We start from the raw sequence: 26,684 nt of genomic DNA, 5'->3' as shown, positions 1-26,684 counted from the left end.
TGCTCCCCATGAGGTCAGCGCAAGCTTGCTGGCCAGTGTCAGAGGGGCAGAGCCTCTGGACACTTCTCCTGCGGATCGCTGCAACGAAATCAGACTGGTGGCTCGAGAGATTGTGGCGAGCGTGTTGCAGAGCGTTGGGGAGCATTTAGTATCCGGCACATCTGATGCGGCTGAGCCAGGGCCAGCAGCCAGGCAGAAGCTGTCAGAGCTCGTTGCCGGAAGAGCCAGCCGAGCGGGCAAGTCCGGAGAAGAGAGATGGAGGGAGGCGAGAGTAGCAGCTTCCAACGGAGCATCTTCACAGTCTTCTATTGACGAAGCGACCAAAGAGGCTGTTGAAAGTGTTAGCTCCACCTTGTCGTGCTTTGTAGCTTCTCAGTTTGAACAGGACTTTTGCTGTGAGTTTTCCGAGATCTGGAAGCTTCAGGGCGTGGCAGAAGGACCACGATCACCCAGAGCATGGGAACAGCAGACCCCAGAAGCAAGCGGGAGAGAAAAGTTGCCCGTGTTGCAACCACCGCAAAACGCTGCTGATGTCTCACGAGCGAGTCGCGAGACTGCCACGGAGAGCACCCAGAAAGCCATCTCCAGAGTTCAGCAGCTGGATGCAGAATTGATCGGGTACGCCAGAACCATCGTCCTTGAAATTGTGGAAACTGTGAAGAAGAAGTTGGAGGAAGAAAGGAAGACCAAGCACAAATCACAGAAGCTTCACCCAAGGAAGCTCTTGCCACCTCTCAGCCTCCCTGCAAGAGTCCCGCCTTCAGAGGAAGCCGGACAATTCAAAGAGGAGAGCTCACGTACTCTCCTCCCATCCCTCCTCCGAGGCACCGAGCAAGATGCTCTCCGGCCAGCAGAAGGCCTTCAGAAGTCCCGGGATTGCACCGCTGGAGCTGCGGCAGCAAGCTCTTCAGTGCCCACGGCGGAAACTCTGTGTACGCTCAGGCCAGGGAGCACCACAGGCACCCTCCCCTCCATGGGCCCGCAGTTTCCAAGACAGCCCATGCCTCCAGCAGGTCCAAAGCCTCCTGCCCAGGCAGCAGCACGGCGCAGACCAGTGCGTTTAAAGCTTGTCCTGGAGGAGCCCATGCAGCCCGAGACATTAAAGAGGGCGGTAGCTGGGAACCTTGTGGAGGGTGTCCTGAGGAGGTGTGCGGCTCCAGGCACACAGAGTCCCAGGGCAGCTCGCCCAGGCAGAGAATGAAGAGTTTGCTCCCTGTTGTGGTGTGAGCCGAACCGGCCACTGAAACGAACGACAGGTGCTCTCCCCCACCTCTCTCTCCGAGGAGAGGAGGAAGAGAGAGAGACAGACTTAGGAGTTTAGGAAGAAACTAAACTACTTGAATGAAATATTCATAAGAAAATGAAAATAAAACAAAATAATGAAATATATACAGTGTATACAAAACCATATCAAGCTCCCAGGAGGTCGATCACCTCACCGGCAGGCACTGGGAAAGTCCCAGGCTGCACTCAGCAGCAGACGGGAACTGGATCCCGCATCTGGATTCCGGAATGCGCGGATCCTGATCAAAGGCAGGCAGAGAGAGAGAGTTCTCCTTGACGCCGGCCATTGAAAAAGATGCCTCTGCTTTTATACTGAGCATGAGGCACATGGGATGGAATACCCTGTTCGTGTCCTGTCCGCTCCTCCCCGCAGGTGCAACCCCTCTATGCTTTTCCGCTTCCGACCCTCCAACGGGGCAAACAACAAAGTTAGCCGGCCTCGGCTGTTACAGCAATAAGTATAAGCAGGAGCCTCTCCGCATACCATTCCTTGGCATAAATTAGAAACAATCAGGTCTTACCACTCCGGGAGCAGTAAGTGCCTGGACAATATGCTGTTAATTTCAGAGAGTTCAGTTAGTGAGAAGAGGCTTAGCTGCAAAGTAAAATTACTGAACAGAAAATTGCTTCTGTTCTGCTTCCTCAAACCAGGACGCTCCCAAGGGCTTGCTTGTACCTACATTATTCACGCCAGGCCATACTGTGTCTGACTCTTTTCCCTGCAATGTTTTCCCTCGTCTTCCTCCCTCCTAAAGCTTCCTAAAGCCTCAGTCAGGCAAAGACCCATTTTTACAGGGAATCTCAAGTAGGGAAGAGAAAAGCGGCCAATGTTTTTGCCTTGGTTAGAAAGCTTTGCGGGCAGGCAATCTGAGGGGCCGGTCCAGCTCTGTAAAGCTGCGCTTCTGCCTTATGTGAGTCCCGTATGTAGGTGCTGTTGAAGGCTGCACCTTGTTCTGTGCATTTATTCTCTCGCCCCCTCAAGACCTCCTGATGGGCCTTTGGGTTCCCACCCAGGGCCCTCGGTGGGCCTTTTGGTGTCCCTCGGTGTTTCGGAACCGGCTCCAGCTTTTCATCTTTCCCACAGGACTCCTCCGCTTGCCTTCTCAAGGCGTCTCTGTTTGCCTTTCCCTCTCCCCTTGGGGCTGGCGTGGGCCTTTCAGTGCAACTGAGGGGTCACCAAACGGCCTTTGGGTGCCTCCCACGGCCCTCCATTTCTCTTTGCGTGCTTCCTAGGGACCTCCATCTGCCCCCTGGTGCAGCCCGGAGCTCTAGATGTGCCCTTTGCCGTGGCCCAGAGCCCTCCGTGTGCCTTTTGATGCCCAGCCCAAGCCCTTTGCGTGCCTCTGGGTACCCACCACGGCCCTCTGTGTGCCCTCGGGTGCCATCCAGAGCCCTCCCTCAGCCTTCCTCTGTGCCCAGGGAACTCCTTTCATCCTCTCTTCCCCTCAAGACTGGCTGGAGTGGCCTCCCGCCCTGTCCTCTCCAGGAGAAAGCTGGGGGACGTGCGGGGCACAAATGGCGGTTTGGGCCAGGGGGAGGTGGCCTAGGAGCCGCCCCAGGCCAGTCACAGCCGGTTCCAGCTGCATCAGCAAGGGACGCTACACGCCAGAGCCGTGGCCAGTCGGGGGAGCTCGTGGCACCGGAGCTGCGGCCCATCAGAGGAGCGCGTGGCCCGGTGCTCTGGCCTGTGCGGAGCTGCCGGGGGAGGAGGTGGGAGGAGAGCTGTGGGGGCGCACGGAGGCGCACACCCGGGGAGACAGACGCAGGAGGGGCCACGGAAGAAGACACAGGAGGAGGCCCGTGGAAGGGGACACTGCTGGGGACGCACTCTGGGCCGGAAGCACTCCATGGCGGCGGCAGTACCTCTGAGGCACTGCGGCCTGCGGAGGAGCCCTGCCAGAGCAAAAGGAACAGGTGAGAGGGACGAGGCAGCGGAAGGCCAGAGGGAAAGGCAAAGAGGGGCAGAGAGAAACCACCCTGCACCCATGCAGTACGTCATGCGCCACCCGTCACCTCCCGGGAGGCAGTGGGAGGGCCCCAGGGTGGCGCGCAGCAGAAACCAGGGCAGGGGAGACCGAGGAGGGGTCAGAGAGGTGTCTGAACCAAAGGGGAGCCTGAGGAGATGGGAGGAGAGGGGTGTCCCGCGTCCTTCGTTTGTCCTCCATTTTTCTCAAGACGCAAATCGGGAATTAGACGTGGAGAGCAACGGGCCCAAAATGCAATGCGGTGCAATTCCCCAAGTGGAGGCTGCTTTGCCCGTGACAGGACAACGGTCTAAAATGGTCTGCCAAAGCCAGTGCAGCAGCAGCAGCCGCCTGTGGGCAAGCCAGCTGCAGCCCTGCCACCTGAAGGCCAAAGCTGGGAAAACGAGGTATGAGGAGGAAGGAGGGGCAGCGGGGCAGCACCTAGTCGAGGCCCCCTGCTCGAAGCAGGGTCAGCGAGAGTGGGTGGCCCACATGCGTGTCCAGACGGGCCTCCAGGCAGGCCCCGGGGCGGCCAGGCAGCAGCTGGGTTGCGGCGTGGCAACACGACGATGCAACAGTGCAGTGTTGCGTCAATGTGACGATGCAACAATGACTCTATATAACCACTCGCCGGGAGACTGGCTGTGGTGGCCAGAGTTGAGTGCCTCTGGAGCGAGAGGTGCCAGCGCAGGGTCGCAGTTCCAGAATAGCTCTTGGAAGGAGCCATGGAGCACCACCTCACTGCTGGCGTCCGAAAGGTGGACGCACTGCAGGGCACAGTGGGAAAGCAGGGAAAGGTGAGCAACAAGCCGATGGAGGGGGCTCAGCCCGGGAGCCTGGGACATGCAGGGCTGGTGTGGGGCCTCGGGATGTGCGCGGGGAGCTGGGAGGGATCCAGTGGTGGTCGGGCCGGGGAGAGTTAGCAGGGAGTGCCACCTCTCTGCCCAGCCTGGCTTATGGCTACGCAGGTGGGAGGGCTTGCTGCGAAAGGACTCGGCTTTGGGCTGAGGAATGGATGGGAGTTGTGGGGATGGGAACGGGTGGTGCAAGGAAGCAGAGAGCAGCTTTTGGCTGGGCTGCTCTTGGCGCTCCCCTCTGTTGGAGTCTTCCGAGAGCCTTTCTAGCAACTGCCGTGCAGGAGGCCTATGGCCTGAGCGCCCCTGAGTAGTGTCTCCTTCTTTCTAGCTCGGGAACAGGAGACAGCCACCGGCAGAAGGACGTACTGCATTGCTGGACCTCCCACTCGGGGTCAAGATCCCTCTGCTGCGCGGCTCCAAGCCTGTCTTCTGCAGGACAAAGCTGGGGGAAAAGGTAAAGGAAGAGGGGAGGGGTAGAAAAGCTCTCCTCTTTTACGGAGTCCCTGCCATTCAAAGAAGTCCTTGCGGCCACCTGTTCTACAGTGGGCCCTGCAGCCCTTCAATCTTGCAGTGCTGGGGAGTAGAGGGAATCTCCTGGCTCCCTGGCGTGGGGACAAAAAGGAGGACTTGTCAGCTTTCTGGACTGGTTTCTGGCAGCGTGCAAGCGGGGGGCCGGGGCCCTGCCTGCAGCAAACGGCAGTGTGTCCGGGTGCCAGGGCAATGTGCCCCTGCAGCTCATCCAGCCACGTCCAGCCAGGCTCCGGGGCACTCTCGAAGGAGAGTCCAACCTTCTCCCACTTGCCTTGCTGCCGTATTTGGAAAACCTTGGGCTTCTCTGCTGGGGGAATGCACGCAGTGTCCTCCTCCTACTCCAGCTTGGGGTGCATTTTTCCGAAGGCAGAGCCTTCCTGGAGGCAGAGTTAGTCGACGCACCCCTTGGGCCTGCCTAAGCCCCAGGAGACTGTTTGCAGTGCGTTGTCCATGTCCTGCGTTTGAACCGCCGGGCTTGAACTTTTCACTCTGACGGTTCATTTCTGTTGTGGCAAGGTCTGCAGTTCTTCCCGGTGGCCTAAGATGCCTACTTGGCTGGTGGGGTTTGTCTTCTCTCCCCCACCCCATCACAGCCCAGCCCAGTCCAGCCTGGCCCCGCAGGCTGGCTGTGGTGTTCTCTGTGCCTTCAGGAGGATGGAGAGGAGCGCTGGTCTACAAACGACCTTTACCTTTTCACAAGTACTGCTTGGCACCTCTTTGCTGCTCTCTCCTGCCTCCTTCACACTCTGGAAAATCTCTCTTACAGCTCCACCAGCCCTCTGGTTATTTCAATCTGGGAGACCCACTCTGCCACCTGCTGAGCACGGAATACAACAGCCTGCACGACCCGCATCTGCAGGCCTACCACAAACGCAAGCACAACCTGCGGAGGCTGAAGAGAGAGGGTTACGTCACCAGTGACGGCAAAGTAGGTTTGGATGTCGGGCGCGTAAAAACAGCCCCCATCAAGCGGGGCTCCCAGAGCGCTTGCTGCAGCCGCCTGTTGCTGGCGGAGGGCACAGGCCTGTGGGGCTGGTTTCCCTGGGAGCAGAAGTAGGGCCGGCGTCCCTCTGGCAGTTCCCACTCCTGCTCTTCTCAGGCTGCCCCGCGCTGTCTGAGTGTTGAGGAGGCAGGCGGTGCGAGGCCTGGCGCCAGGGCGAGGAGCCCCGGCAGGGGATGGGAGTCAAGGGCCCCGCCAGCGGGGAGGGGAGGGTGTGCAGAGGAGCAGCTGCCCTCCCGCTGGGTTTGGGCTGTTTTGGGGAAGGCGGTCTACGTAGCTGGCTTGACAGGTCTCGGGGGATTTCTCCCCTCATCTCTCCGTAGGTGGTTTGCACTCTGAAGGAGTTCAATGAGTACAGGCAGTATCTGACCACGCTCAAGCTGGAGGCGGAGAAAATGTTCATGCGAGAGGAGGTAGGCAAAGCGGAGCGTTTGTGGGCACCGGTCAGTGGCACGGTGCCGACGACTGGGGCTTTCCTTGCAGCATCTCGGGGAGGGGAGGCTGTCAGTGCCGGAGAGGTGAGGGATGTTCTGCTGAGACGGGCAGTGTGGCAGGGAAAGGAGTACCGGGCCGCGAGCAGAGCTAGCGTAGGGGGCGGGGGCGGGCATGAGCAGGAAAGTCATGTGCAAGCACGCGGAGTCCCGCAGGAAGCATTTCTCTTCCGCCCTCGTCGCGAGGCTGAAGCAGAGTGCTGGCCTGGGCCCGCGGGACGCCTCAGCACGCAGGGGCGTGAGCGCTTGCCCAGGCAACAGCAAGCCCCAAACTGGTGTCACCTTTCAGAGAAAGCTTCGGCAAGACCTGGCCAAATTCGAGGATGCCCCTGAACTGCCGGGACCGATTGACGTTTCTCGCCTGCGAGAGTGGCTGCTGCAGCAGCAAAGAAAGAGTTTGACAGGGGGAGAGAGGAAGAGGAGGCAGAGGTAAGAAAAGGCCGAGTAACGCTTGCTCTTGAAGGGGGCCTGTGGTCCCTGAGAGAAGTCCTGGATCCTCATGTTCCAGTAAACAAACAAAGCCCAGCGGTGGAAGGAGCCGGTGCCAGCTGCAAACACGTTGGCTCAGTCTGTCTTTGGAGGCTTGGGCAGGCAGCTGGAAGCTGCTGTGGGTCTACTGGAGCAAAGCAAGCCGGAGCAGGACGATGGGAGTGGCTGAGCGCAAAATGGCCTGGGCCAGATGGACAGAGCGGCTCCTTCTCAGCTGCCTTCCTTTCTCTTGACAGGCATCTCACTGTCATCCAGCAGCGGATTGAAAGACTGGAGGCTCTTGAGAAAGAGCAATGCCTCCTCCAGCAGGTGGAGTGCCAACAGCAGCAGCAGCTGGGCAAGAGGAGACAGCCAGGCACCCAGAGCAGCTCCAAAAGGTCTGCTCTCGAAGGGAGGCTGCTGGTGAGTAGGAGCCCCGTGGATGTTAGTGGCCGCCCTTGCTGTATGGTAGCGTTTTGGTAGCCGGGCCTCGGGAGAGGGTGCTGCCGCACACACAGCCGCTCGGGGCTTGCGAGCGGTGCTTGGTTGCTGAGGATGGCGGTGCCCGGCTGGTGTGTGATGTGTCATCGTTTGGGGGTGGCTGTCAGAGACCAAGAAGCGGGCGCTGTCCTTCCTATGTGTCTCGGACACAAGGCTCTAGCCCTTTCCGACACTAAAGTGTGCCAGGGCACTCTCAGCAGCCACTTCTGCACAGGGACTCGCCCATTTAGCACGAACCTGTGAGCTGCACTAAATGGCCGCACAGTGCATGGTGCTGGTTGTGCGTCTGGTTGAAAGACTCCGGTTTCCATCCAAAGCCTTCTGCATCCAAAGATGCAGCGTCCCTGAACCTGACAGTGACGGTGCTTGGCCATTCGCGGGTTGCTTTCCTCTTCCAGGAGGTCTTCGATTAGCTTAGCAGAGAGCCTGCTGTTGCCCAATTCTCCTTGGCCCTGTTCTTGACTTGTGACTTCTTCCCCACTTTGCACGAGGCTGGCGGCCTGCGGTGGACTTTCAGACTGCCTCCTGTCCCAAGGACATTTCCTTGGGCTGTCAGGCAACAGCCAGGTGCCCAAAGAAAAAGGATCGTTTCCTTTTCTGCTCTGAAAACAGCCATTCTTGGCATTTGGCCTCGAAAAGGGGCAGACGAACCACCCTGATACGGGGCAGCAGCGCCCTGAGAGCAGCTGGCACCTATGGCAGAAGAAACCGGAGCAAAGGGCCTGGTCCAGTACCTTCCATGACTTTCCCTCCACTATTCTGCTCTGCCCGGTGCCTCCTGCGGCTGGAGCCAACAAGCCCGTTGGAAGTATAAGCCCCTGCGGGTGCCCGCTGTGCCCTGGGGCCTGTCCTCCGGGCATGATCTGTGGGTACACAGGCAGCCACTAGCCTCCAGTTCAGGGCTGGACCGCGGCACCTGGTTCACCGTGCCAAGGTCCAGGGGGAGCGCAGTGCAGGTGAACGAACACATTGACTCATCAACTGCTCCTCTTTTCAGTCTCCAAAGCGTGCTGGAGAAGAAGCACCTAACAGCATCCAGCCTACGCTGCTGCGGGCTACGCTAGCCGGAGAGCAGAAGCTTAAAGAGATGGCTGAGACCGTGGTGCAGGAAGTGCGGGAGCAGGTGAAGGCACTGGATCAGTCCGTCAGTGTCCTAAGGAGTGCTCCCCATGAGGTCAGCGCAAGCTTGCTGGCCAGTGTCAGAGGGGCAGAGCCTCTGGACACTTCTCCTGCGGATCGCTGCAACGAAATCAGACTGGTGGCTCGAGAGATTGTGGCGAGCGTGTTGCAGAGCGTTGGGGAGCATTTAGTATCCGGCACATCTGATGCGGCTGAGCCAGGGCCAGCAGCCAGGCAGAAGCTGTCAGAGCTCGTTGCCGGAAGAGCCAGCCGAGCGGGCAAGTCCGGAGAAGAGAGATGGAGGGAGGCGAGAGTAGCAGCTTCCAACGGAGCATCTTCACAGTCTTCTATTGACGAAGCGACCAAAGAGGCTGTTGAAAGTGTTAGCTCCACCTTGTCGTGCTTTGTAGCTTCTCAGTTTGAACAGGACTTTTGCTGTGAGTTTTCCGAGATCTGGAAGCTTCAGGGCGTGGCAGAAGGACCACGATCACCCAGAGCATGGGAACAGCAGACCCCAGAAGCAAGCGGGAGAGAAAAGTTGCCCGTGTTGCAACCACCGCAAAACGCTGCTGATGTCTCACGAGCGAGTCGCGAGACTGCCACGGAGAGCACCCAGAAAGCCATCTCCAGAGTTCAGCAGCTGGATGCAGAATTGATCGGGTACGCCAGAACCATCGTCCTTGAAATTGTGGAAACTGTGAAGAAGAAGTTGGAGGAAGAAAGGAAGACCAAGCACAAATCACAGAAGCTTCACCCAAGGAAGCTCTTGCCACCTCTCAGCCTCCCTGCAAGAGTCCCGCCTTCAGAGGAAGCCGGACAATTCAAAGAGGAGAGCTCACGTACTCTCCTCCCATCCCTCCTCCGAGGCACCGAGCAAGATGCTCTCCGGCCAGCAGAAGGCCTTCAGAAGTCCCGGGATTGCACCGCTGGAGCTGCGGCAGCAAGCTCTTCAGTGCCCACGGCGGAAACTCTGTGTACGCTCAGGCCAGGGAGCACCACAGGCACCCTCCCCTCCATGGGCCCGCAGTTTCCAAGACAGCCCATGCCTCCAGCAGGTCCAAAGCCTCCTGCCCAGGCAGCAGCACGGCGCAGACCAGTGCGTTTAAAGCTTGTCCTGGAGGAGCCCATGCAGCCCGAGACATTAAAGAGGGCGGTAGCTGGGAACCTTGTGGAGGGTGTCCTGAGGAGGTGTGCGGCTCCAGGCACACAGAGTCCCAGGGCAGCTCGCCCAGGCAGAGAATGAAGAGTTTGCTCCCTGTTGTGGTGTGAGCCGAACCGGCCACTGAAACGAACGACAGGTGCTCTCCCCCACCTCTCTCTCCGAGGAGAGGAGGAAGAGAGAGAGACAGACTTAGGAGTTTAGGAAGAAACTAAACTACTTGAATGAAATATTCATAAGAAAATGAAAATAAAACAAAATAATGAAATATATACAGTGTATACAAAACCATATCAAGCTCCCAGGAGGTCGATCACCTCACCGGCAGGCACTGGGAAAGTCCCAGGCTGCACTCCAGGCGGTCCCCAGGGCAGTCAGGCAGTGGCCAGTGGCAGCGCAATTGATTTGTTCGCATTTTCTTTTCTCCCACTTTGTGCACAGGTAGCAGAAAGAATGCAGCAGAAATACACTCTCTCTGAAACCCCTTGTATTGTCAGAAATAAAGGTGCCTCCCAGCTGGGAGCCCAAGAAGAACACCATATTACACTCTCGATTCCTTATAATACAATTTTAAGACCTCACACACATTCATTTTTACAATTTACATAGCCTATTGGCTTTCGCCATGGCATCACTTGTTACCATTCACCACTGAGTACTTATTCGCAGGAGCTCCCCGTGCAGGTGCACTTATTGCTCTGTATCAGCTGAGTTGGCCCTATTTTATTGATTCTTTGCTGCTTTCAGCCAGTTGGTCTGGGTTTTTCTAACTGCAGACCCTCTTGGACAGGTGAGGTCACTGTTGGTCAGACTCTCATTTGTGTGTCTTTGAAGCCATCTTTACACTCTAACTTTTTTTTAAGTAACATTCCCTCCTCTTTTTCTTTTGTGCGTACCTGCACATTTAAATTGGAACAGAACAGTATTTGTATCCACGAACTTGAGCACTACGGGTTGCGCATACTTGAGCAAAGCAGCAGGCTGTGATCTCTACAACTCTTAAAAAAAAAGTAAAACTCTTAGACCCGTTAATATCAAACTGATAAGTTGTTTCAATATTGGGGTAAAAGAAGAAAATAGATTGGACAACCAGTTCCACCATTCTATTCCCTTTGTGTCCTGTTTCATACTAAAGTTTTTAAGTTTTTCAATTGGGCTTTTATTGGTTTATTGTTTGTTATTGTGAGACTGAAACAACAAAGTCCATCCAAATCCCCACACCCATGGGTGGCCCTAAGTAACAAGTAATCTACAGCTGCTCTATTTGGCAGGATTTCTTCCCTGTTCGAATGTTGTTCATCTTGAAGTAAGGCAATCAAAGTGGAGTTGGCATGTAGAGTTTTCGCTAGTGTGCAGGCCACCTTCTTCAGTTGAAGGTTGGCACCTAGTGCTAGTGCAGGGACTCCCACTAAGGGCAGGCTTAAAGCTTTGCTCAACAGATTTCCATTTGAGCCAAAACCCAGTGGCAGAGCCTGAGAGGCTCCTGCTTCTTTTTGTGTTACATTTGGCCGAGGCATTCCTTTTTAGTAAGGAGACTGTGAATCTTCCAATTGTGTACAAGCCTCCAGCTGCATTTTTGGGTACCTAATTACAGGCCTGCAGTCTGAGTCATTTAAGGCAGGCTTTGGTAATACTAGCCAGCAGAGGAAACTTGGAGAAAGCTGGGGGGGAGGTACGGGGCACAAATCGTGGTTTGGGTGGGGGGAGGCCAAGTCTACATAGCCGGCGTGACACTTCTTGGGGCTTCTCTTTCTTTCAGAGTCAGTTTTATTGCTTGAAGGTTTATTTCCTCAGCTTCACGCTTTTCCTCCTTTTCCTTGCTTTCTAAGGGATGAAACTTCTTGCTCCTTTTCCTTTAGTTCCATTTGAAGATGTGGCAGAATTTCTTTCTGCTGTTCAGAGTCTTTGTTCTTGATTGTGGAAGGTCTCGATTAGTTCCTTCTGAGATTTAATCATGAAATCCTTTTCTTTCAGTATTGCCGTGCCAGAACTGCAGCCAGGATTTAAAGTGCAGACGACGCATGATTTAGGCAGTGGCCTGATGATGTTCCCTCCATTAGGGAGGAAGGGAGGAGGGAACAACCCCAACATTTGATTTCCCCTTTTTGGGCTTGGTTTGTTCTTGGACCTCTACTGTGTAGAGTTTTTATGGTACCATCCTCTCAAATCCCACTGTCCCCTCTTGAAGGAGCAATGGTCAGATCACAGTCTATCATTCTGTGTTTGAAATCAGGACTAGTTTTCTCCTTGTAGACATACAGATGTACCTGGATCAGCTCTTCCCACTGTCTGCTCTCAGATGGGCAATGTTGAACAGCTTTCTGTTATTAGCAAACTTGGTCTTCTCACCCCTTTTTCCAGATCCAGATATTTATAAATCTAAATGTGGATTTGGACGCAAATAATTGCCCAAACCATGCCATGTGAACAGAGGCAAGGTTGGCAATTACTTTGACTAAAGCTTCAAGGGCAGAAATCATAGAATCATAGAATCATCTAGGTTAGAAAGGACCTTTAAGGTCATCGAGTCCTACCGTAAACCTAGCACTGCCAAGTCCATCACTAAGCCATGTCCCTCAGCACTACGTCCATACCTCTTTTCAATACCTCCAGGGACGGTGACTCAACCACTTCCCTGGGCAGCCTGCTCCAATACTTGATAAGCTTTTCAGTGAAGAAATTGCTCCAAATATCCAATCTACACCTCCCCTGGCAGAACTTGAGGCCGTTTCCTCTTGTCCTCTTGTCCTTGTTACTTGGGAAAAGAGAACAACACCCACCTCTGCAGCCTCCTTTCGGGTAGTTGTAGAGAGCGAGAACGTCTCCCCTCAGCCTCCTTTTCTCCAGGCTAAACAATCCCAGTTCCCTCAGCCACTCCTCATCAGACTTGTGCTCCAGCTCCGTTGCCCTTCTCTGGACACACTCCAGCACCTCAATGTCCTTCTTGTCGTGACGGGCCCAAAACTGAACACAGAACTCGAGGTGTGGCCTCAGCAGCGCTGAGTACAGGGGGATGATCACTTCCCTAGTCCTGCTGCTGGCCACGCTATTCCTGATACAAGCCAGGATGCTGGCGGCCTTCTTGGCCACCTGGGCACACTGCCAGCTGATATTCAGCCAGCTGTAGACCCACGTCCTTTTCCACCTGAATCTTCAGAACTGAGGAACAGAAACACCCCAAATCGTAACTGAGTTTTACGTGACTACAGCATCTTTTCCTGCTTATTCAGAAGAATGCAATTGGAAAAGTTAAACCAAAAAACAACCACTGGTATAAATAATGCTCTTCTGTTTCCGTAGTGGTGTCTCCGCATAGTCTTTGATATTGGTCATTGTAACGATCTCTCCTTTCCGGACTGTTTTCTCTTACCCAAGGTGATGACTCTGGTAATTCGGCTACATGAGCTGGCAGGTAAGCAAAACTCTGGGATACAAGGAATGATGACTGAAAGGAAGGGGAATATGAGGGAAACTTGGTCAGCATTTGCATACTCTGGATCTTCGCAGATTTAGACTGAACCTGTACGAGACCACCCAGAATCACGTCTCCACTGGAAAAAAGTTGCTCCTTAGATTTATTAATAGAAGGCCAAAAAATGTGTAAGAAATGGCCCTTTATGGCCAGCTTCACCAGGACATCCTTAGATTGCTTCTCAGTGTTCTTGAGTTTCCTTTCCAAAGGCGCCACCTCTTGATGTAGAGTCATAGCCTCCCTCTTTAGGGACTTTCCGGAGACTGCTAGCTGAGATGTCAACTCTTCCACCTCAAGTAAAACATAGCAAAGCAATCAAGGACTACAGCTTGTCACTGTCAGCCATATCACACACTGTGAAGAAAGGGAAAGAACAACTTTAAATTTCACCCTATCATGCAAGTACCAGATTCACAGTGGATCCAGGCAACTTTTGAGCCCAGTTTTGGGCTCCCCAGTTCAAGAGGGACAGGGAACTGCTGGAGCAAGTTCCGAGCGCTCAAGCCCATTTGCTGGGAGGAAAGGGTGAGAGACTTGGGGTTGTTCAGCCTGGAGAAGAGAAGGCTCCAGAGACACCTTAGAACCCCTTCCAGTCCCCAAACGGGGCCTACAGGAGAGCTGGGGAAGGACTTTTTACAAGTGCATGTAGCGATAGGACCAGGGGGAATGGCTTTAGACTGGATGAGGGGAGATTTAGACTAAATATTAGGAAGAAATTTTTCACTGTGAGGGTGGTGAGGCACTGGAACAGGTTGCCCAGAGAGGTTGTTGAGGCCCCATCCCAGGAGGTGTTCAAGGCCAGGCTGGACGTGGCCTTGGGCAACCTGGTCTAGTGGGAGGTGTCCCTGCCTATGGCAGGTGGGTGGGAACTCGATGATCTTCAAGGTCCCTTCCAACCCCAACCATCCCATGATTCCATGATTTTCTTTTCTATCTGGGAGAAGCCCTACTGTGCTGCTGGTGCCCTGCTGCAATGGAGCATCCCTGGGTGGAGGGACCCGTCCCCAGGGGAGCCCCGGGTGCCCCAGGCTCGTGCTGCAGGGATGCTCGCCAGGAGCAGCCTGGTCCTGCCCGCAGCCTGAGCTGGTGCCTCCTCTGCCCATTTCCAGGCTGGAGACATTGGAGCTGAGTTGGCAGTCAACAGTATGGCTTTGGGGATGGAAGAGAAGATGGAGGTGGATGTGTTGGTGGAGGTGGACAAAGAGATGGAGGTGGAGGTTGAGATGGATGAGGACATGGAGATGGATGTGGAGACAGATGAAGAGATGGAGGTAGATGGGGATATGGATGAGCAGATGGAGGTAGATGAGAAGACAGAAGAGGAGACGCTGATGGAGACTGACCAGACAGCAGGAGGTGTCCTGTACATGTGCTCCTCATCCCCTGCCACCAGGCTGGGGCTGGGGCTGGTGTGGGTGGTCCCTGCTTGCAGGGACACGGCACCCAGTGCCCTCATCCTAGTGGCAGAAACTCCACCACTGCGCTGCCCTGAGCACCCATCTGCTTTGGGAAGGCAGCGGTTCCTTAGGGCCGGGCAAGCCCAGTCTCCCCCGAAGCCCAGCCGGGGCTCAGTGCTGGCGGCACAGTCCCGCTCTCCCCAGCGTGTCCTGGGGCTGTGGCACAGCGAGTGCCCATCGGGGCCACCCCCATCCCAAAGCAGCTGCTGCCGAGGAGCCGCCTCGGGACCCCCCAGCTCTGCCAGGCGAGGGGCTGCTCGTTAGCCAAACGACCGTGCCGCTTGCTTTCCTTGCAGGGCCAGCAGAGATCTGGGGACCAGCATCAGAGGAGGGGTTGTTTGAAGAGGAAGACCTGTAAATAGTTTGTGTTCACTTTCTTTTTTCTCTAAAATGTTGTTGTTTGATTTATTTTTTTTAAGTGGTTGTTGTTCGAGTTGTTTGTTGTGGTTTTTTTTTTTTTTTTTTTTTTTCTAAAGAGTTGGAAATAGTTCTGTTGGAGTTGTTTTTTGTAAATAAAGCGTTTTCTTCCTGTCTCTCAGCCCCAAGCTCCCGCGGCATTGGCTCGGGGCACCCGTGGCCTTTGCAGAGTGGTGGTTCCCGGCTGCTCTGGGTTCCCGGGGCTGGAGGGGGCTGGGAGTGCTGGCACGGCCGCCCCGCGGGCAGGGGGTCCCTGTGCAGAGAGGGGGTCCCGCTTACGGAGGTGAGGGCACTGGGCGGCAGCGGGGTTCCCGGGCTGCTGGAGAGCGGTGTCCCCGGGGCGCTCGTTAGCCGCGGCCCCGCCCCCTCCTTAATTAGCCGCTGCTTAGCGGCGGGCGGGGAGCGCTGCGGGCCATGGGGGTGCGGGCGGCGGCGGCAGCGGCGCCCGAGCCCGGGCTGAGGCGGCGGCGGCGGGGGCACGGCCGTGCTGCTGCTGGCCCGGGGTGAGGCTGCCCGGGCGGGGGTCGGGGTGTGGGGTGCCCGGTCGGGGGTGTGGGGTGCCCCGGCTGGGAAGGGGCCGCTTCCCCGCTGGCACCGCGGGTGTGCCGGCGGGGGGCCGGCGGCGTCCCCTACCTCCCGCCCGCCGGGGTCGGGGCTGTGCGTCTCTCCCCGGTGGGTCCTGGCTGCCGTTGCTGAGCTGGCCGGGGGAAGGAGCCGCTCTCCCGGGAAGGCTCCGCTGACTCTGCCCTTAAGCCGAAACTTGCCCCGTACTGAATGTGCTTTCTGCGTATTAATGCATTCCCGATAAATGTATTTTAGTCAATGTTTCGGTTACAGGTAAGCGGTCCCTGGCTACATAACCCTCTCTTCTACATTTATTATGGCTTACGGAGAGACAGTCCCTTCTGGGGAGGGTGTTCCTGAGAGGACAAGTGCTGCTCTGTCCGTTGGTCCGATTCCACTTCATTGCAGAGCTGCAGAAAAAGCTCCACTGGTGTTTGCACCGCGGGTGAAGACCCCCGATGTGGTTCCCCCCGATTCGGGGCCACCTCCTCCCGCCCCGCTTCTCCCCGCGCCCCGCTCGCAGCCGGGGCCGGTTCCGCCGCAACCCGGGGGGGGAAAGGGGCGGTGTCCCCCCCCCGCGCCCGTCGGGGTTTCGCAGCGGAGCCTTCCGCAGAGCTGCGGCCCTTCCGCCGCCTTCCCCGGGCGACGGCCCCGCGGCACCGGCCCTCTCGCGCGCCGGCCCCGACTCCCCCCGGCACTCCGCTCGCGGGGCCCGTTTGCCGCCGCGCCCCCCCTCAACGGAGCCCGGCTGGCGAGCGGGGGCATGGCGGCGCCGAGCCGGGCCTCCCTGCAGCGCCGGCTGCAGAGCTCGCAGGAGGCGCAGCACCGGCAAGCGGTGCTGGTGCGGCAGCTGCAGGCGAAGGTGAGGAGCGGGGGCGCCCGCCCGGGGGGAGCTGCCCGGGGCCGGGCCGCGGTGGCGGGGCCCGCAGAGGGCACTCGGCGGCGGAGCCCTCGGGGGGCGAAGGCGCGGCCCCGGCGGGGCCCTCCCCGGGCCCGGGACAGCGCCGAGCCCGGAGCTCGGCGGAGGGAGGCCCCGGGAGCCGACCCGCTCCGCCCGGCCCGGCCCGGCCCTGCCGCGGGCACCCCCGAGCCTCCCGCCGGGGCTCCGCCGTCCTGGAGGGAGGCGAAGCTTCCCGGGAGATGGGCAGCGCCGGGGCATGTGCTGGGCTGAGGGCAGAGCCGGGGCGGGAGGAGCCCGCTCGCTGCCCGGCTGCCTCCGCTCCTCTTCACGGCGGCTCTCCCTCCCTCCCTCCCTTCCTCCAGCTCCTGCGGTACCGCACTCGCTGGCGAGAGCTGGAGCAGCGGCTGGAAGGCGGCGGGGTGAGTGTGCGGGGCGCTGCGGGAAGATGGTGCGCGTGGCGTTGGGTGGCGCGGGCAGAGAGAGAAGCTCTCCGTGGGAGAGGACAGCGAGCTGCTGCGAGCGGAGGGTTCTGTCCGGCGGCCGTTGTTAGAGCAGCCGGTAGTCCCAGCGATGCCCGTCCAGCAGACGCCGAGAAGAAGGGATTTAGTCCTGTGCAGGAGTGCTGTACTGCTGGGTAACGGTTTGTGCTGGGTCTCGGGAGAGGGCCGTAGGGCCTGTGCCATCCTGTGGCTGTCTCTGAGAAAGAATGGGTTTGGGAAGGCAAGAATGGTGGCGTCCAACATACGGAGCCGGTTCTGTGCTTTCTCTAAGCTTCCCGGCTAAAGGAGACGTAGGGAACGGAGGGTGGGAGCGTAGGAGAGCGTTCCCGGGCTTGAGGTCCACGTGAGCCCTCGCGGTCGTGAGCTGAGGATCCCCCGCTGTGAGAGTGCAGCAGTGGGAGACTGAGGAGAGCTGCTCGCATGGAGGAACCCCCTTCCCCTCCCTTCCTCTCCATAGTCACGACCCATTTGTTATGCCTGGCAGAAGCCACCAGCTCCTGAGACACCCCCACCGAGGGGAGGGGACAGCGATGGATGCTGGCGGTAGCGAGGAGAAGAGAAGCGTTTGACTAAACATTTCCTTTCTTCTTCAGGGCTCCCTCCCAGGCAGGTGGGAAGCCACAGAGGACCACAGCCTGGAGAAAACACTGCTTCAGTTGGCGGAGGAGCAGCAAAGGTACAAGGAAGAAGTGTTCCCTCATACTCGGTATCCCGGATGCTCACGCAAGTGAGGGAAAACCTGTCAGTGTTACTCCCCAGGGGACATGGTTGGGCAAACCGTTTTGAGAGGAGAAAGGTCCACAGCGTGTTCTGTGGTGCAGTCAGAGTGCTGTGTGCTGAATGGCTCTGTTTTGAGCGGAGGGCTCCTCTGGGTAACCTTCAAGGGTCCCTTTCCAGCCTGAATTATTCCGTGGTTCAGTAGGTGAGGGACTCGGGCCAATGCTCTAGAGCAGTGATGCGTCCAGTGGTCAGGCAGCAGGAAGGGGAGGCAAGCCGTTAACTGTGAGCACCGTCAGAGTGAAGAGGAAGGGCCAACCAAAAGCGTAGATGGCAATGGAAGGCTTAAAGCAAGGAGAAGGCACCGAGTTTGCCATCAGAGCGCCTTCTGGGTTCATGCCTGAAAGCGCTTTTACTGCCGCTCAGTTTGGGAACGCCGTCAGAGCTGGGGGAGCTGGGAAATGCCGAGGATGCTGCTGGTGGGCGGTGGTTGTTGAGTGACCTCACTGCTGTTCCTCCCTTTGCAAGGTGTGAGAATCTGGCCGAAGTGAACGCTCTCCTGTGGCAGCAGCTGGAGAACGTGAGCGAGGTGAACGCAGCCCTCCAAGAAGATGTTGGCAAACTGAGGGCAGATTGGATGAGGTCCCGGGAGGAGCTGGAAGCGAAGGAGAGGGAATGGTGCGCGGAACGTGAGGTGAGGCTGGTCTGTGGGAATGTCAGAGGCGATGGCAGCGTGGCGAGAGAATGCGTTTTATCTGTGGCCTCGAGACCGTGTCAGCAAGTTGTGGTGATGGAAGTGGCCTACGTGCTGTGGCCGTGCTGCTCGGTCCTAACGGCAAACGCTGCTGTTGCTGGGCGCTGTAGGGCGGTCCCACGGGAGCGCTGGTCTTCCTGATAGGTGTTAAATCTTGGCCCAGAGCCGCAGAGACCAGAGAGAGATGATGAATGGGGATGAGCTTGCTTTGCTGAGAGCCCCTCCTGCAGGAGGAGGGTGGATGTTCCCTTCTTTGCAGTCAGGTGGCAGCTCTCCTGAGGATGCTTCTGTGGTGCCTCTTCAGTCCCTCATGCCCCTGTTGGAACGGTTCTGAAAGGAGTCCATGCCGTGGTGGTTGTACTCTCTCCCGTCTGAGAGACTTGTACAGTGACAGCAAAGGCTGAACCGGCATTTCTTTTTGTCTTTGCATCTTCAGCGTTATGACAGCCACTTCAGGGATGACCGTAACTGTCTCCTCGACCTGTGGCGTCAAGTGGTGACCTTCCGCCGTCAGTTCCTGGAGATGAAGACTGCCACGGACCGGTGAGTAGAAGCTGAGGCGAGATCTCCTGCAGGACAATGTCGCTTCCCCTCTGCACCTGCTGTTTTGAGCCTGGCTGATGGGTTAGTTATGGCTCTGCAGGAGACTCCTTGCTCACTCGCCACGGTGCGTCCTGATGCCAGAGTGTCAGAGGAGTGATTCGTCCCCAAGAGAGATGCCATCTTTCCCGCCAGCTTTTATTCTTGCGCGACGCCGTGCTTCAGAAGCGAGTCAGCTGCTAATGATGGTGGTGTGAACATTGGCCCTTTCTTTGTTCTTCTGCAGAGATTTGTCGGAGCTGAAGGCAGAGCAAATGAGGCTTTCTGGCTCCGTAATTGCAAACTGCTCCCGCCTCAACTCCAGCGTGATGTGCTTACAAGCGCAGAGGGACGTGGAGAAGATGGAGCTTCAAGAGAGGTAAAGGTGTTTTCAACTTTGCTGTTACAGAATGACAGAATGACAGAGAACGGTGGGGGTTGGAAGGGCCCTGTGGAGCTCCCCCAGTCCCAGCCCCTGCCAGAGCAGGGTCACCTACAGCAGTTGCACAGGACGGCGTCCAGGCAGGTTTGGAATGTGTGCAGAGTGGGAGACTCCCCCACCTCTCTGAGCAGCCTGTGCCAGTGCTCTGCCACCCTCAAAGGGAAGAAGTCCCTCCTTAGGTTTAGATGGAACTTCCTCTGCTCACGTGTGTTCCCGTTAACTCTTGCCCTGTCACTGGGCACCACTGGGCAAAGAGTGTTCCCATCCCCCTGGCACCCTGCCTTCAAGTATTTATAAGCACTGATAAGATCTCCCCTCAGTGTTCTTTTTTTCTAGACTAAAAAGCCCCAAATCCCTCAGGCTTTCCTCATAAGAAAGACGCTCCAGTCCCCTCATCATCTTTTTCTGGAGCAGCTTTTTGCTGGACCCTCTCCAGTGGTTCCCTGTCCTTCTTCAAACAGGGAGCCCAGAACTGGACACAGTACTCCAGATGTGTCCTCCTCAGGGCAGAGCAGAGGGGGAGGATGTCCTCTCTCCACCTGCTGGCCACACTCTTCTTGATGCGCCCCGGGATGCCGTTGGCCTTCTTGGCCACCAGGGCACATTGCTGGCTCACGGTCATCCTGTTGTCCACCAGGACTCGCAGGTCCCTTTCCACAGAGCTGCTCTCCAGGAGGTCAGCCCCAACCTGTACTGTTGCATGGGGTTATTTCTCCCCAGAAGAGGAACATTCCCTTCTGTGGCTGCGTCTTGGATTCCTCGATGGGCAGCGTAAAGAGAGCTCTGTCTCTTGTGCAGGCCTTTTGCTCCCCGGGGCTGTGCTAAAGGAGTTGGGAGAGATTTGCCCATCACCGTCATAAGCACTGTGGCACCTCTGTACTGACAATTCCTCAGTCAGGAAAATTCCCGTGTTCCTTAGGTGTGAATAGAAAGGCGTTGGAAATCGGTCCAACTGCCATCTCTGGAACACAGTATGTGCTCTTGGTTTTGGAAAGAAGAATGTGTTTACGTTCAACACTCGTCTGCCTTTCTATTCGCACAGACTGAAGGACTTAGTGGCGCTTGAAGAAAAACACTCCTTCTTACAGCGTGAGTTGGTGGTCGCGAGAGAGGCACTGGAGGAATCGCACCTTCACAGGGATCTGCTGCAGCGAGAGAAACATGAGCTTAGCATGGCCCTGGAGAAGGTATGGTCACCTTGTGAGAGCAAGACCCCCCCAGATGCTGTTTGTGGCAGCAGAAGAGGGGGAACATGTTGTGGTCCTTCTTGGGGAGCGGTGCTGAGGCCACAGGGGCTCTTTGGGGTAGTTGTTCCCCCCGTGCTCATTGGGAGGGCTGAACTGGGGGTATGTCAGAGCCACGCAGGGGTGTGGAGCGTCCTCTGGAAGGCAGGGAATTTCTTGCCTCTGTTGTCACGTTGTTCTTTTGTCTGTGCAGGCAGAGCAGTCAGTGGCAGAGCTGAGAGGAGCTCAGAACGCGCTGAGTGCTGAACTCGCTGATCTGCGTGTGGCAACAGCCAACATGAGCAGTAGCAATGAAGCTCTGGCACTGGATAAAATGCGGCTGAAGAAAGTTGTGCTGCAGGTGAGCAGGGTAGGCAAAGGTCTTGGCAGATGTCTGTCTCCAGCTGCTGCTTCTTTTCAGAGCTCGTGCCCTCTGACAGTATGACTGACTGACGATGGAAATGTTGTTCCTTTTTCTGTCCGAGCCAAACCTTCTTCACAGTGAGTCTCAGCGTATTTGATTTGCCGTGTGCTTCTGTGCTTGCAGCTGGAGCGAGAGAATGAAGCTCTGTCAGGTGAAGTGGAGGAGCTGGAGAGAGCCAAGATCTCTGCCCAGGAGCAGCTGAGGTTGTGTGAGAGAAGAAATGAAGAGGTGTGCGCAGAGAAAGCGCAGCTGGAGCAGCTGCTGAAGAAAGCCGAGGAGCAGCAAGAGGGGCTGCGGGTAGAGCTGAGGATGGTGGCAAAGGAGAAGGAAGAAGCCCAAGAGAAGCTCACTGAGGTGAGACCAAAAACCTGGTGCTTGTGGGCGGGCGTTTGGCTGCGTGGCTCCGTGAAGCTGTGTCTGTTGGGTTGTGCAGTGTTTTTGCCAAGGAGAGACTCGGCAGCGCTGGAGGTGAGAAGGCTTTGTTTGCTCCGTCGTGGAAAGGTGTTGGTGTGTTGCGGAGCTGTTCTGCAGCTCTGGGAGTTGTCCTGCGCTTCTGCAGCCCACAGCACAGGAGGTCTTTCTCCTGTAGGCGCTTCAGCCGCAGCAGTGGGTGGCTCTGCCCAGAGGTGCCGAGAAAGGCCTCTCACTGTGTTTTGTCCCGCTTTCAGGCTCATAGCCAGCTAGAGTGGGCGAGTAGTGGCCTGGAGCAGTTGCGGCAGGAGTCCTCTGGCCAAGGGCAGGCACTGGCCGAGGTGTGCCAAGAGAAGGACTTGCTGGTGCGTGAGAAGGCTGCCCTAGAGGTGCGACTGGCAGCCACGGAGCGGGACAGACAAGGCCTTTCCGAGCAGCTGGCAGAGGCCAGGTAAAGGCAGGGAGGAGACCCTGGGCAGGGCAGGGTGTAGTGTCTGCAGAGATGATGGTGGTAATCATTCCACGAGGATTTATTGCATCCTGTGTGGAGAAGTTATAGAGGGAAGGAACGAGATTCTGTGCTCCTGCTGTATCAGGTTTCTGAGATCAAATTTGACAACTTCTGCTTTTCAAAAAGAAAAAAAAAAAAAGAGAAAGCAAAATTGAAAAAAGAAAAGGAAAAAAACATGGAGATGTTTGTCCACCTGTATGGATACGTGTTTCTCCTCTCTGATACTTCTGGTTCCTATAAAATGGAGTTGTGGTTTCTCAGCCGTGCTGCTCAGGAGCAAGAACCTCCTTTGTCTCCCTCTTGGCCATTTGCAGGTCAGTGAAGGAGACCCTGGAATCCCGCCTGTTTGAGGCTCAGCAGCGCTTATCGCAGCTGGAGATGGCCAGGAGTCATCTGGAAATGCAGCTGCACACAGTCACGCAGGCCAGGGAGGTGATCCAAGGTGAGAGGCTGGTGTTTGTGGAGCTGCCCCTGCCTGAGGAAGGTGGTATCCAACAGCTCTCTGTCCGCAGTGCTTCTGAGGAGTGAAGGAGCTGGAGAGAGATCCCTCCTACCCTGAAATCCAGATGGCTTCAGGTCAGTAAAGTCCAAAGCGTTGTTTGTGCGGGCACTGAATCTGCTGTCTGTCCTGTTTGCAGGGGAGGTGAAGTGCCTCCGATGGGAGCTGGAAGCAGAGAGAGATCTCCTGAAGCGGGAACGGGAAAAGGCGGCGCGACAGCTCTTGGCGACAGAACAGCAGCATAAGGATAGGCTCAGACTTCAGGAATCTGATCACCAAGTGGAGATGAACAAGCTCCTGCAAGACCTGGTAGGAAACAATGTGCTTCCGAATTCTTCCAGCAAGCTGTGTGGGCTGGCGTTAGGAGAACAGTAGCCTGAGGGTGTGAAATGGCAGCAGTCATCTGTCGTCGGCCACGCGGTGCTGGGCCAGGCAGCAGAGCCAATGGGTCGTGCTTGAAGGCACGTGAGGACCCCCAGGACTGTGCTGGGACAGTAGGTGCAGCCACAGAGTCAGCGTGGGCGTAAGGCGCGTTCAACAGCAGGTTGGGTGGTCCCCACCCAAAACACGGCAGCGAAGGGATAGGGTCTTTCCAGACTCCCGTCTGCCCTGAAGTCGACTCCAAACATCGCTGCCAACTACAGTCACGGCAGCTGCGTTCCTTTCTTTGTGCCCTTGGAGGGCTGAGAGAGGTATTGAAGCATATGGAACAGACCCCTTGTCCTGGTACTTGAGATGGTGGCCTGTCTTGTGGGTCGGGCATCAGGGTGCGGTCTCTTTCTGACCCGGCAGTCCATCTGCACCTTTTCATTGATGAAAAGGGAGGTGAGCTTTGAAAAGAGAGACTCTGAGAGCAGAGAGAAATCCTGAGGAGAGAGGTGCTGGGAAAGAGGCAGCCATCAGAGAGGGGGAGGTACCATCTCCTTCTCTCCCACCTGCTGACCCTCCGCTGAAGTTCCTTGATAGGACCCGCTTTAGGGAGGGCCCAAAGCCACTGCTGTGCACTGTTGAGGAGGGGGGTTGTGGGACGGATGAAGCTTCACATAGTTTTGAGGAGCTTGGCTGGGACTTCATCTTGAAGTCTTTTCCCCCACTCATCAGGCGAGCGAGCGGGAAAGGCACCATTCAGAGCTGCGGGAGATGCTGGAGCAATGGCAGGAAGAGAAGGCAGAGACAGAAGAGGAGCACGCGAAGACGCTGTTTGAGATGAAGCAGAAAGTTGCTACTATGCAAGCTCAAGAGGAAGAGGAAGGAAGCAGAGCGGAAAATGCCAAGCAAGAGGTAAAGAGTGTGAAAGGAGAACTTTTGTGGTTCTTTGCAAGGCTGGAGGTGTGGGAGATGGCTGGATATGGGGCTGCGTGGAGCATGCCCCCCGTGTTTTCTCCGTGGAATTTGGTGAGGAGAAAGGCGAGCAGGGCTGTCTCTGGGACTGGGAATGGGACGTCTCATAGGAAGCCACATGGGAAGGAAACAGCAGAAGAGGAGGGAGCCCCTCACCAGCAAGGCGAGACACTTGAGAAAAGCCGCACGTTTTCCTGTTAGATGACTAAGAGTTTGTGGAAGATTGAGTCCCAGACGGAGGGTGGATGGACTGTGTTTATCCTGCCAGTCTCCCTTAGGAAGCGGTGTCTCCAAGGGGGCAGACGAGGGGCGAGGGGACCAGCAGCGGAGTGCTTGGAGAAGGCGTGAGCCCACGCGTCTTTGAGTCTCGGCACCCAGATTTTGTAGGGGAGGTTCCCACGCGTCTTCTGTGTGTTTTATGCAGGTCCTGCTGGAAAAGGAGCGTGAGAAGAGTGCTGTGTTAGAGAGGCTGCGGCAAAGGGAGGGAGAGCTGCGAGAAGCGTACCAGCAGGTGGAGCAGCTCAGGCAGGAGGTGAAAGAGCAGCAAGAGAAGGGGCAGGTGAGTGTGAGGAGTGGGGGAGGTTGCAAGAAGAGGCGGTTGGCAAGTGGCCGTAAGCTGGGAGAGGCAGGTACGCGAGTGAGGGGCAGGAGGAAGGAGAGAAACCCCAAGTCCTGGGTCCGAGGAGGCGAGGACTACTGCAGGCCCTGAAAGCCCAGAGCCTGGTAAGCTCCAGAGCTGAGCAAGAGGAAGGAGGGGTTCCTGTGGCAGCAGAGCTGGGGAGCAAAGCAGAAAGAAGTGGCTGAAGGAATGTGCTTTTGAGACGGAAAGAGGAAAAAGCTGAGCCCGATGGCAGGTCCCAGTAACTGCTCTGCATTTGTTTTCACAGAACATGACAGAAAAGCTGCAAGCAGAGCTGCAGGAAGCTCAGAGTGCGATGAAGGCAGTGGAGAAGAGGCACAAGGAAGAACTCAAGACCATGAGAGAGGAGATGCAGATCCTCCATCAGCAGAGGGATGCCCTAGAAAACCAGGTGACTGCCACTGGAGGGGGAGTTCAGATTTAGGCTGGAACCCAAAGATAGGTAGGTGGAATTGTTGAGTCTTTTCCTCCCTGTTTTGCAGCACGAACGATACAGACTGCAAGCAGTTAAAGAAAAACGGGATTGGGAGCTAAAACACCTTGAGCAGACTCTGACCAAGAAGGATGAAGAGATCGGGTCCCAGAGAGACAGAGTCAGGTCTTTAGAGAAGACTCTGGCAAGGAGGGAACAAGAGCTGAGGAAGCAGAGTGAACTCCTGAAACAACTGACATCGGCTTTGCGATGGAAAGGTGACGACGAGACGCTCAAGAATCAACTCCAGAAACTGCGAAAATGGGAGGAAGAGGAAGCGGAGAAGAGGAGAGTTCTCCAGGAGAGAGAGGGTCTCTTGCAAAGGCAGAAGGAGCTCACCCAGCAACTGGCAGATGAGCGGGAAGCAAAGCGGGAAGCAGTGGAGCGTGTGATTGCTGTTTTGAAGCAGACGGAAAGCAGAGAAATGGAATGGAAGGAGAAGGCACAAGCACTGACTGGTGCCCTTTCCAAGAGCGAAATGGCCAACGGGACTCTGAGGGAAGAAATCGCCGTCCTGCAGAGTATGGTTTCCGAGAGGGACAGGGACCGGTTCCATCTTCAGGTAGGCACTGTGACTGATCGTCCCTCTACTACAAAGTCTATGAAGGATTCTAAAGGTCTTTCCCATCAAGATACGGGAATGTATATTGCCATAAGTAGTTGACCGGCTTGTCAGTTGGTGGTGGGGAATGGGTTCTCTCCTCTCTCGGCAAGCTCAACCACCATGTCTTGGTTAGGGATTGGCATGGAAAGGAAAGGGCAGAGCTGAGCAAACTCATGTACTAAACTGAGTAGAACTTTGTAAGGACGGCTGAAGGGCTGCGACAGTGCTGGTGCTTAGAGGATGCTCTGAGAGATGGAGATGTCTGAGGTACAGCTTTTCCAGGGTATTAAAGGAATGGAATTTGTACCATTGCCTGGTGAGGCTGAAGGCTTCGTTGGGCATCCAGCACATGCTTTTGCCGCAGTCCAAAAAGCCCGGAGGCAAATTTGTGTGGATTTCTCCAAGCTGATCTGAGCCAGGTACTGCTGGCAGAACTGCTGCAACAGCCCGTCCTGCAAACTTGCCTGGGACCCTGCCCGTACTTTTAGCATTTTGTTAGTATATGGGTGTATAAATAATGCTGCTAAGGAAATACTGTATTTAGGCATTATACACTTCTGCATTACTTGAGAAATATTACTACCAGCCTGATACGGATGATGACAGGTATTGTGTTCTGTTGATGGGAAGCAGAGAAGTGACAAGGGCAGGAAGTGTGAAAACAATGGGAGATTTCAGTTGCATCCATCTCGATTAGGTATGCAACAGCGTTAGATGGGGCAATGCAGTTGCAGCCGTATGGATGGGTATGGTGCTGATATCAAGGCTACTTATAGAGGCTGTCAGAGATTGCTTCAAGGAGCAGCTCATCCAGAAACCCCCGAGAGGGGAGGTGCCTCTTGAGTAGGTTCAGCAGCGCACAGGGCTTGGCTGATCACGTGCTTTTTTCCAAAGAGCAGTTCTGTAGTGATGATGTAATGGGTAAAGGGAAGGGAGAAAAAAACCCAGAGTATTTTATGACTGCAGAAATACGTGTTTCACCCACATCCTGCATGGTTGTTTGTCCAAGGACAGAGTGGAACTATGGTCAGGAGAGTATACAGTGGAGGTCAAAAAGAATGACCAAAGTTGTTAAATAGCTTCCCTAAGAGGAACCTGTAAATGTGGAAGTCTTCAAGGTGGACAAGAATGGCTGAGAGAGGGAGCTGGAAAGACTGCAGACCTTTGTAAAACCATGAAGTGGTGGAATAGGAAATGAATGTTTCCAGTCTCTCTCTGAAGAGAATGGGGGACGTTGAACAAAACTAGCAGGCAGCGTGTCCAGAATAAACAACTCCAAGGTCCACAATTTCTCCAGGGTGATGTGGAGGAGGGCCCCTAGGAAGGGAGTGTGTTGTTTTGGGACGTAACACTGTCCATTCCTGAGTCCGGTCACTCCCCGA

At 56.1% G+C, this 26,684-nt stretch overlaps 2 protein-coding genes across 2 annotated transcripts; both read left to right on the top strand.

Annotated features, from left to right (window-relative positions):
- Positions 1-9,093: 9,093 nt before the first annotated feature.
- LOC309678352 (uncharacterized protein) lies at positions 9,094-21,690 on the top strand (the record flags this gene model as incomplete). The annotated part of the gene is made up of 6 exons (XM_082491360.1): positions 9,094-9,189; positions 13,956-14,209; positions 20,220-20,364; positions 20,615-20,761; positions 20,948-21,178; positions 21,493-21,690. The coding sequence occupies 6 exons, from the start codon at positions 9,094-9,096 to the stop codon at positions 21,688-21,690; spliced, it is 1,071 nt and encodes a 356-aa protein (XP_082347486.1).
- A 2,786-nt stretch (positions 21,691-24,476) lies between these two features.
- LOC309678351 (uncharacterized protein) lies at positions 24,477-25,362 on the top strand (the record flags this gene model as incomplete). The annotated part of the gene is made up of 2 exons (XM_082491359.1): positions 24,477-24,617; positions 24,709-25,362. The coding sequence occupies 2 exons, from the start codon at positions 24,477-24,479 to the stop codon at positions 25,360-25,362; spliced, it is 795 nt and encodes a 264-aa protein (XP_082347485.1).
- Positions 25,363-26,684: the final 1,322 nt, after the last annotated feature.

Source organism: Vanellus vanellus (assembly GCF_965231255.1).
Source record: "Vanellus vanellus genome assembly, chromosome: 15".
Taxonomy (NCBI): Eukaryota; Metazoa; Chordata; class Aves; order Charadriiformes; family Charadriidae; genus Vanellus; species Vanellus vanellus.
Note: the sequence above shows the minus strand (reverse complement) of the source record. Positions and strands in the feature narration are given on the sequence as shown.